This window comes from Aethalodelphis obliquidens, unplaced genomic scaffold (assembly GCF_003676395.1).
Source record: "Aethalodelphis obliquidens isolate GAN/ISIS:26980383/991018 unplaced genomic scaffold, ASM367639v1 scaffold118, whole genome shotgun sequence".
Classification (NCBI taxonomy): domain Eukaryota; kingdom Metazoa; phylum Chordata; class Mammalia; order Artiodactyla; family Delphinidae; genus Aethalodelphis; species Aethalodelphis obliquidens.
The window spans coordinates 945,857-956,178 of NW_020838062.1; the positions used below are offsets into that span (position 1 = coordinate 945,857).

The window sequence follows — 10,322 nt, forward strand, 5'->3', positions numbered from 1 at the left end:
AGTATCTGGAGATATTCATACAACCAGTAATGACGAACTTTTCTTCATCTTGGTTGTGGTGGCCAACTAGTGAGCAGACAAACAGAAAGCAGAAATGTCCCCAATATCACCTGTGTCCACTTAAGAGGACAAACAGAGAGATACCGAGGGCACGTACAGAGGGAATACCATGTGAGGAGAGAGCAAAAGGACAGCCGTCTGCAAGCCGAGGAGAGAGGCCTCAGGAGAAACGAAATCTGCCGATACCTTGGTCTTGGACTGCCAGCTTCCAGAACTCTGAGAAAATCATTTCCTGCTGTTTAAGCCACCAGTCTGTGGTGTTTTGTTGTGGCAGCCCGAGCAGACTAAAACATGAGCTGTGACTGTTCTGTGAACCAGCTCCTAACCTCTGCTGTGTACTGTGGTGTCAGAACCACATATGAGGCCTTCCTTTCCAGAGTCAGGGAGGTGAGAGGTGGCTGGCCGACACTGGCCAACTGATTAGGACATGCCTGGCGTGGCACCATAAATGCACCTGTGCACCCGGAGGCTCTGCGCCCACTCTTGGTTCCTTCCGCGAGCTTCCGACGGGATCCAGGCCCCCTGCTCCCCCTGTCTGAGGGCAGGTCCCGCAACTACGGTTCCCACGCCACCTCCGCTGTCCTGCACACCTTCTCTCCACCTGGAAAGCACCTTCTGTATTCGTTCCCGCACTTCCTTTGGAGCTTCATCGCGTTACTGTGTTTGGTGCCTTCCAGACTTTCTGGCAGCTTCTCCAGTTCTCCGTTCAGCATGTCCTGAGTTAAGTTCCCACCGGATCCTTCTAAAGGCCCCGGCACATGCTTGGCAATGACGTCCACCCTCTCTGAGATGACACCCAGCTGCGCTCGACCCACAGCAGGGCGAGTCCACAGGTAGGAGTGCGCTGGGGAGACTGAATCCTGCAGGCGGCAAATGTGCCCCTGTCCCAGCAGGATGATCCTCTCCATGTAGGCTGCGTCCAGCACACGACTGTCTTGCAGCTGGCTCCCGAAAGCCTCTTCCGCGAGGGCCTGCAGCTTCCCCACCAGCTGGCGTCTCTGGGTCTCATCGCTCACCAGCTGGCGGAGGTGCAGCCTGTTGAATTCTGGGAGCTTTTCCGGGTCCAGCAGGGCTGAGTGGCAGGTGATCCGGGTCAGCTTAAACTGTGTGATCAGCTCTGGCAAGGTCCTCCCCATCTGGTTCTCTGCAAATCCTGAGCCACAGTTGGTGATGATGTCAAGCAGGGCATCGGCAGGAAGCTGCCGGCAGCAAATGTCCCCTTGTCTCTTGGACAGCGTGCTGCCATCCCTGTTGAGAAGCAGGGGCAGGTGGGCAAAGCGTGGGGGCTGCCAGCCCAGGGCCTGGTAGAGGAGCAGGTGCTTAGAGGTGGAGACCAACCACTCAGAGCCCCGCAGCAAGTGGCTGATGCCCGTGTGGTGGTCGATCACCACGCAGGCCAGGTGGTACGTGGGGAAGCCATCACTCTTCAGGATGACCGGGTCCCCCTCCATGCGGGCCACCTTGTGTGGATTCCAGCCATACACCAAGTCCTGGAAGGCTGGTGTCTCCCCTCCGGGCGGAAGTGGGTGGCATGCTTGGGGTCTTTGGCCAGCTTCTGGGCCACCTGCGCCTGGCTCAGGCTCCGGCACCGATTGTCATACTGGCGAGTCTGATGGTTCCTCAGGGCCTCCCTCTTCAGCAGAGCTTCGGTAGCATGCGTGTAGAGCGCAAGTCGCTGAGATTCCAGGTAGGGCCCTGCAGGACCTCCCCGGCGGGGGCTCTTGTCAGGGGGGACGCCTGCCCACTCCAGCACGTCCTCAATATTCTCTGCTTCCCCAAGCACAAGGCAGGTCTGATCCGTGTCCTCCAGCCTCAGGTGCTTCTTGGCAAAGACGTAGTTGTACAAGGCAGTGTGGAGGCCGCCCAGGTGCAAGAAGCTTGTGGGGCTGGGGGCGAACCGCACTCGCACAGCAGCCCTGGGATCAGTGCCCAGGCTGGCCTCACACCCCGCCCCAGGGGGTGGCCCAAGGCCACTGGGGGCCTCCGGGGACCAAGAGTTGTTTATATATTCTAGATACTAGACCCCTATCAGATATATGATTTGCAATTCTTTTTTCCCAGTCTGAGGGCTGTCTTTTCACTTTCTTGGTAGTGTCCTTTGATGCACAAAAAGTTGTCATTTTGATAAAGTCCAACTTATTTCTTTTTTCTTTTGTTGCTTGTGCTTTTGATGCCATCGTACTGATTCTTAAGGCAGTAGTTCTTGATTGTTCCTGTCCTCTGACCACCCGAGCCCTATCCCCAGTCATTCTCTTGAAGGTTCTTGATCCCAAGCAAAGAAACTAGAAACATTTTCTGAGAACACATTGATACGCCCTCAAGTATTCTCTTATGATATTGCTAATGTATGGGAGGTTGTGAGGCCAGACCTAATCACAATGGGTGGAGGGAGGCTGTAACAAGTTGTATTTCCATAGGTCTGCAACACAGATACACTCAAATATTTCCGTTAGTCATTGTAGGTTGTAATGATACCACGGAAGAAATGTGACCTTCGCAGTGACTGAACAATACAAAGATGAGGCATTTTCAAATGACTCCAGTATTAATGGTGGTACGTATGATTGTTCTGATGAAAGCACTAAGAGCAAAAGTAATATTGGTAATGACAATAACTGATATGAAAACTCTGGGTCCCACCAAGACCAGTCCTAGATCGAGAACCCGTACTCTGTATTTCTCTCTGTTTCTTCTCCATGTCTTTGACACTGTTCCTCACTTCATCTTTACACGCTCAGTCCTCCTCAGCCTTTAAAGACCAGCTCACCTCTATGAAGCTTGCCCTGATGTCCCGAATCCTTAATCTCCAGAAGTAGCCTGAGGTGAGGGGCACTAGTCAACTGCAGATGGAGTGATGACTTGGGGGGAAAGCCAGGGCTCGGGACGAGGAGGTGGAGAGCCTCACGTTGAGACAGCCAGGCTGAAGACTTTATAGACTAGGAGTGGCCAAATAGTGTAATGGTGAAACGCTTAGCCACTAACATGTTGGCTGACCTTGGGAAAATTTTTTGTCTTCTCTCAGTTTCCCCCCATCTGTTCAATGAGATTATGACAGTACCTAATTCATAGGACTGTTAAGGAACTTAAATGAGTTAACACCTGCAAAGGACTAAGAACAGTAGTCCCTTAGAGCAATACTTGACAAGTAATGCACACTTACTAAAGGTTTTATTTATTTCTAAATTTCATTTGGTTAAAATCTCAGGCTCCTGCCATAAGAAACCCAGGGGCATATCTCATGAGCCTCAGGTTACACCCAAAAAGGACTTCTCATAAATGCTATGATCTGCACAGAGCAGAATGGGATATGGTAGGGAGCAGAGACTCATGGACCAATGCAGTGTCTCTAGTAATATTTTAATTTAAAACCTGGAGCAGGCATAATTTTAAAAATCTACTGATAAACTATTAGAATTAATGAGCAATGTTATTTTATATACTAGCAACAAACAAACAGAAAAAAAATTTTAATGATACCATTTACAGTAGCAACAAAAACCCCATTAATTATGCAGGATTTAATATAAAATAGATGTACAAGATTTCTACACTGAATATGACAGAACGTTGCTGATGAATTAAAGACAATCTAGAGAAATGGAGATATATATCATGTTCATGGATTGGAAGGATCAATATTGTTAAGAAGTTAATTCTCCCCAAACTGATCTATAGACACAATGTGATTGCAATAAAAAATCACAGTAGGCTGTGTGTGTGTGTGTGTTTGTGCATTGACAATCTGATTATCAAATGTATATGGAAATACAAAGGGCTGAAAATAGTTAAGATAATCCTGAAGAAGAACAAAGCGAAGGGCACTTACATCCCCATATATCAAGACTTGTAGGGGCTTCCCTGGTGGCGCAGTGGTTGGGAGTCCGCCTGCCGATGCAGGGGACACGGGTTCGTGCCCCGGTCCTGGAAGATCCCACGTGCCGCGGAGCGGCTGGGCCCGTGAGCCATGGCCGCTGAGCCTGCGCGTCCGGAGCCTGTGCTCCGCAACGGGAGAGGCCACAGCAGTGAGAGGCCCGCGTACCGCAAAAAAAAAAAAAAAAAGACTTGTAAAGCCATAGTAATTATGTTGATGTGTTATTGGCACAGGGATATGAAAAAACAAAACAAAAGAAAAAAAACAACTGAGCAATGGAATAGAGAGTCTAGAAACTGACCCAACACATGTCACTTGATTTATGTCAAAGGTAATACTGAAGTTCATTGGTGAAAGCATGGCCTTTTTGGAAAATGGCCGTCTGGGTATCCACATGGGAAAATACGTATTTGGATCCCACCTCACGCCATATGCAAAAACTGATTCCAGATGTATTAATAACCAAATGTGAAAGATAAATCAATACATCTTATAGGAGATAAAATAAGGTAATATCTGCAGGACTTTAGGTAAAGATTCCTTAACTAGACACAAGAGACACTAACTACAATGGAAAAGATCAATAAAATGGACTACATTAAAATCAATAATTTCTGTAATTAAAAGACATCATAAAGAGAAAACACAAGTGAAAATGCATGCCGCAGAGTGGGGGATACTTGAAATACATGGAAATGACACAGGAGTCATGTTAAGAAATGTATAATGAAGGTCTACAAATAATGAGAAAGACGACCTAATAGGAAACTGAGTAAAAGACTCAGAGACGCTCCATGAAGAAGACATCAAAAGGTCCATACGCATATGAAATGGGCTCATCTTGACTGATCATCGTAAAATGCAAATCAAAACATCTATGTGACACCACCACATATCCAGCAGAATGAATCAAATGAGGAAGGTCTACAATACAATTTTGATGGGTATCTGGAGCAGCGGGCATGCTCATACATTGTCGGTGGGAGACCGCTTGGTTCACCTGTGGTTACCAGCCGGTCCCTTCCACAGAAAAAAAAAAAAAGCCACACTCAGAATAGGAGTCAGCTATCTCCCAGGCCACTGAGTTAGACTCAGGGCCTCAGTTCCCGGCCCAGTTTTGGAAGGTAATCCCTAAGTCTTTCTAAGGCAACACTCTGTCTCCTCCCATCGCCACGTCCCTGCCCACTGCCACCACAGACAGATGCCAAGTGGAGCAGAAGGGCAGAGTCCTTGGAGAACACCTTAGGGATTTTGCGTGGCATGGGCCAAGGGATTGCACCACACGCTTTCCAACCACTGAATCTGGGCAATCAGCCTACAGTTGTCCACAAGCAATCACCCCATTACAGGAAGGCTGGCTTTACTAACTGTACTCAGAAACACCTAAGACACCACCCCACATCTAAAGGAACACCAGGTCTTCCAGGACACCTTCTGTGGTGTCAGCCATCATCTCAGGGTCCCCAATCCCAGGCTCTTCCTAGAAGACGAGACATCCAAATGGGAGACTGGGCAAATTGGTCTCATCCCTCTGCCCAGCTGCCTCTATTGACCTTGCTGGAGACTCAAGAATGAGTTTCTGAGCTCATTTCAAATGAGAGCGGTCGCCCTCTGCCTCTAGCTTACTCCACTTTTCTGCCTGGACTCAGTGTTCCACTGCTGTGTTGCTCCTTGTGACCCCACTTGCTTAGAACCAGCCTGTACACCATGTTCTTATGAGCAGCTTCCATAAACCAAGGAGGAGACAAAGGCTTCCTGGGTAGAAGGCTCTGGTGCAAGAGGGAGTGTCCAGTACTGCTCAGGTCACTGAGCCAGTCGGCCTACCGTGCAGCTAGCACCTTGAGGGGAACAGGCATGTCATACCTTCACATTGCTCAGGACCTCAGGACTCCACTCCCCAACTTGTTACCAATCCACCAGCTTCTAAACGTGTAACCCCGTGATAGGCCCATTTATAACCTCACCATTCTTCTCAGATTGGAAGCTAGGCACTACTTCTTGAGCTCTGCCCATGATTTGAACCTATTTGTTCATGAAATTGCCAATGGGGAAAATACCAAATGATGAGAGGAGAGGGCTGGGGTCCTAAGAAACACTCACATTTGAGGGACCCACAGAGAAAGGAAAGCCCGCAGAGGAGAGGAAGAAGGAGTAGCCAGAGAGGTAGGAGGCATATCAGGAACACGTAGGGGTCATGGAAGCTAAGGGAAGAGTGTTTCCAGAAGAAGAGAGTCATCAGCTGTGCGAAGGAAGATGAAGACGAGAGTGGCCCTTGGGTTTGGCAAGGTGGACCTCATTGAAGGCCTCGACAAGACTAGTTTTGGTGGAGCCATGGGTTTGTCAGCCAGATTGGAGAGATTTGGGGAAAGAAGGGAAGGAGCAGAAGTGGGGAAAAGGAGCACAGGCTTGTCTTTGGAGGAGTTTTGCTATAAAAAGGAGCAGAGCCAAGGGTGGTAGCTGGAGGCATGTGGAGTCAAGGAAAGGATACTTTGGTAAGGATATAAGCAACAAGGTTGCCTTGGCTGGTGTGAAGAGACCAGGAACCATGACTAATGATTGGGCAGACTGTACTTTAAAAGCCATTCATGCATTATCTCATTTGATCCTCACTACAATCCTGTGAGCTTGGTAGATGCTATTATTAGCCCAAGTTTACAGCTGAGGGAACACAGGCTTGGACCTACCTTAGGTTACTGAGCTAATAAGGGGCAGAGCTGGTTCTGATCCCATGCAGCTAACTCCAGGGCTTGTGCTGTTATCCAGCTTATGACACTGCCTCCCAGAGAAGAGGGAAAGGGTGGAAAGACAAGGGAAGAAAAGGGGAGAGTGGGTCAGTTATGTGCTGGGAGGCTGGAGGTCATGGGATCCAGAGCCCAGGGGAAGGGCCAACCTGGGATGGAGAGGGGAGGACCTGTGGCGCATGGACTTAGTTGCTCTGTGGCATGTGGGATCTTCCCGGACCAGGGCTCAAACCCGTGTCCCCTGCATTGGCAGGTGGATTCTTAACCACTGCTGCCACCAGGGAAGCCATATGAAGGGATGTAGAGGAGAGCAAGGCTCAAGGCATGATGGGACTTCTCCCATTTAGGCCTTAATTTTTTGGGGGGTATTAAGACATTTTTTTATCTGCTCAGAGTGAGGAGGGAGGTGAAATGGGCGCTTACACAGACGGTGGAAGTTCAGAAAACTTTCCATGGGGCATTTAAAAAACTGTGCTAGGTACAAGGAGAAAGATTGCTGTGATCCAGGTGGTGGCGAGGGCCCAGCTGAGGCAGAAAATCCTCAACCTCGGGTGTCCCTAACCTTCAGGCTGTGGGATGAACAGGCAGGAGGTGGGTTCGATCCAGGGTTGAGGTTTGGCAGGGTGAGAGCAGTAGGGGCCAATGGGTCAAGAGCATGGAGGGGATTGGCGAGAGGGTAGACCATGAGAGCTGCGGTGGCTAGAGAAACCAGAAGCTCCGTGCCAATAGCAGTCATGGTAATGTTTGTAGTGACGGGGATGATGGTGATGATGATGATGGCAAGCTTTTATTGTTTAAGATCTGCCAACATGGTGCTAACTTCTTTTGTTTTAAAATTTACTTATTTTGGCTGCACTGGGTCTTAGTTGCAGCACATGGGATCTTCGTTGTGGCATGCGGGATCTTCTTTTTAGTTGTGGCATGCTGACTTCCTAGTTGAGGCATGCAGACTTCTTAGTTGTGGCATATGGACTCCTAGTTGTGGCATGCAGACTCTTAGTCATGGCATGCATGCGGGATCTAGTTCCCCGACCGGGGATTGAACCCGGGCCCCCTGCACCGGGAGCACGGCATCCTACTCACTGGACCACCAGGGAAGTGCTAACTTTTTTATATACATTCGCTCATTAATTCTCAAAATAGCCCTATGATGAGGGTACCATTTGCTCCATTTTATACATGAGGAAGCTGAGGTGGAGTGAGGTTAAATGGCTGTTTAAAGACATACAGCAAGGAAGTGGCCAAGTCTGATTTCAAACCCAGGACTATTTGACTCCACAAGGTGAATGGGAGGAAACGGAAAGTCTCTGTGGGCTTGTAGATGAGGCTGCCTTAGGATAACCCGGGGGGAGCAGGAGTTAGTTTTCTTTTTTCTGTAAGCAGCCTGGTTCTGTGGGCAGAGGAGGGTGCTGGGAGATAGGGGACCAGAGCTTAACTCCAGCTCTGCCGTCGACTCACTGAAGGACCATGTGTCAAGCCAACACAGTGTAGATCTTAAACTTACACAATGTTATATGTCAAAAAAAAAAAAAAAAAAACGCAAGCCAAAAACAACAGAGAGGTCTCTGGGAGCTAAGGGCAGTCCTCAGCTGTAGCCAGCTTCAGAGCCTCCTGATATGAGCCTGGCTGGCTGCCACGGAGAGGTCTTAATCAGGGCAGTGGTATGATTTGATTTCTGTTTGCAAAGCTCACCATGGCAGCTGTGGAGAGGATGGACCAAAAAGGGGCTTTGGATGGAGCTGTTTGTAGTGCTGGTAAATTCCAGGTTGAAAGGTGATGAAGAACAATGGCCCCTTCTCTTCCTGAGCCCGGGAATTCCCCACTCAGGAGTACTCAGGCTGCCTGCTCATGCTGAGGGATACTCTTTTCTGTGGCCAGGAAGCCTCTCGCAGACAAAGAGTCGTGGGGGCTTTTGATGGCCTTCCCCATTGCCAGGGCATGCAGGTAGGCAGTAGCTTCCCGTTCCCGGGCCACTGAAGGGTCTGAGATCCATTTTCCAGATGGAGAGCTCCATAGACTCTGGAACTTCCTGAGGTTGCCACCTGGCCCCTGCCTGCTCGGGTGCAAGTATAGGTTTTAAGGCCAGGGGAGGACTTTCCGAATCCACCTGTTCCAGGAATGTCCATGATGCCATGATGATAAGTGAGGGTCCTTATCCTGGGGTGGAAGCCCCCCCTGGGCCAGACAAGGAGGCCCAGCAGTTCCTGGTATGTCTCACCACATCACGGGGCAGTTGGCGAGGAGTAAGGGAGGTGGTGCATCTGCCCTCCTCGCTACCCTTTCCGTGGCCCAGGCTGGGAGTGGACACAGAGCCATAGAAGGCCATGGTCCCATGTCTCTGCTGTTTACAAGCTTCTTCCTGCTTGAAGCCAGGGATAAGGAATGGCACACTTTGGGGCTTCCCTGGTGGCCCAGTGGTTGGGGGTCCGCCTACCGATGCGGGGGACACGGGTTCGTGCCCCAGTCCGGGAGGATCCCACATGTCGCGGAGCCGCTGGGCCCGCGAGCCATGGCTGCTGAGCCTGCGTGTCCGGAGCCTGTGCTCCGCAACGGGAGAGGCTACAAGAGTGAGAGGCCCACGTACCGCAAAAAAAAAAAAAAAGTTTAAAAGGAATGGCACACTTGCATCCCTCCTCAGACCTTCTGCGGTCCGCCGACCAGGCACAGCTCTCACCCAGACGACCCCTCAGGGTAGCGGTGAGACACGATTCAAAGCACCACCCAGTTCCCAGGACTCCCGCTGGCCTTTAGCCTAGAGGCAAAGGACATCCGCAGACTGCCTCCATCTCCCATGGTTCTTGATCTTGATGTCGGTTCTGAATCTCCTGCCATCAACTATACCATCTGCGACTGCTCTTTGTGGCAGAGCCATCTACAGACTTCTGGGTCATTCTCCTTCACTCCTTGGAAACTGTAGTTCCTGGCTCACCGTCACTCTCTCTAACACCATTCCTCCAGTAATCCTTGCTGATTCTAATATCCACATACCTGATTCTTCCAACACCGTTGTTTCTCCTTACCTTGAACTTCTGACCAAATGATCTCGTATCCGCCAGGATCTATTCAGGAGACAAAAACATGCCAGATATTTGAACAGAGAATTGTGATTTAGGGAAAAGTTGTTAACTGGGTAACTGAAAGGGTATAAAGAGAACATATAGGCATCATGGGAGCGACTGCGGGAAGCAGCTCCCACCCCTGGGCTAAGGGAACAGAGGAGAGCACAGCCGCTTGGAAACTTATAAGAGGGGCCCTGTAAACCTGGATCAGGACTTCTGAGGTTGTGGTGCAGATGGCTGGTGCCGGTGTCTCTGAGCGTGGAAGAGGGGCCCACGAGGGGGGAACTCAGACCTCGGCAGTGGGTACTGGCTAGTGCTGGTGGCCCTGTATGTAGAGGGGGCCCGTGGGCTGGGACCCAGACCTCTGAGTGAGGAACCATGGCTGGCTTGTTCTTCTGTTTCTGAGTTCATAGGAGGAGCCCAGACCTCTAGGTGTGTGTGTGTGTTTGGCTGTGGGGAGGTTGGGGTAGGGGAGATGCCCCAGTAGGCTGGTTCTAGAACATCACACTCTGCTGCTTTTTCTCTTGTTAGCGGCAGCTTCTTCTCATCTTCTCCATGTCATAATGTTACAGTGACCCAGAGCTCATAACT

The 10,322-nt window shown here is 50.1% G+C and overlaps 1 protein-coding gene across 1 annotated transcript; it reads right to left on the minus strand.

Moving 5' to 3' along the window:
• Nucleotides 1-614: 614 nt before the first annotated feature.
• LOC113615508 (putative glutamate--tRNA ligase, mitochondrial) lies at nt 615-8,998 on the minus strand. The gene is given in 3 exon segments (XM_027097993.1): nt 615-1,570; nt 1,573-2,041; nt 8,891-8,998. Coding segments are annotated over 3 exon segments (1,533 nt in total).
• Between the last annotated feature and the right edge of the window lie 1,324 nt (nt 8,999-10,322).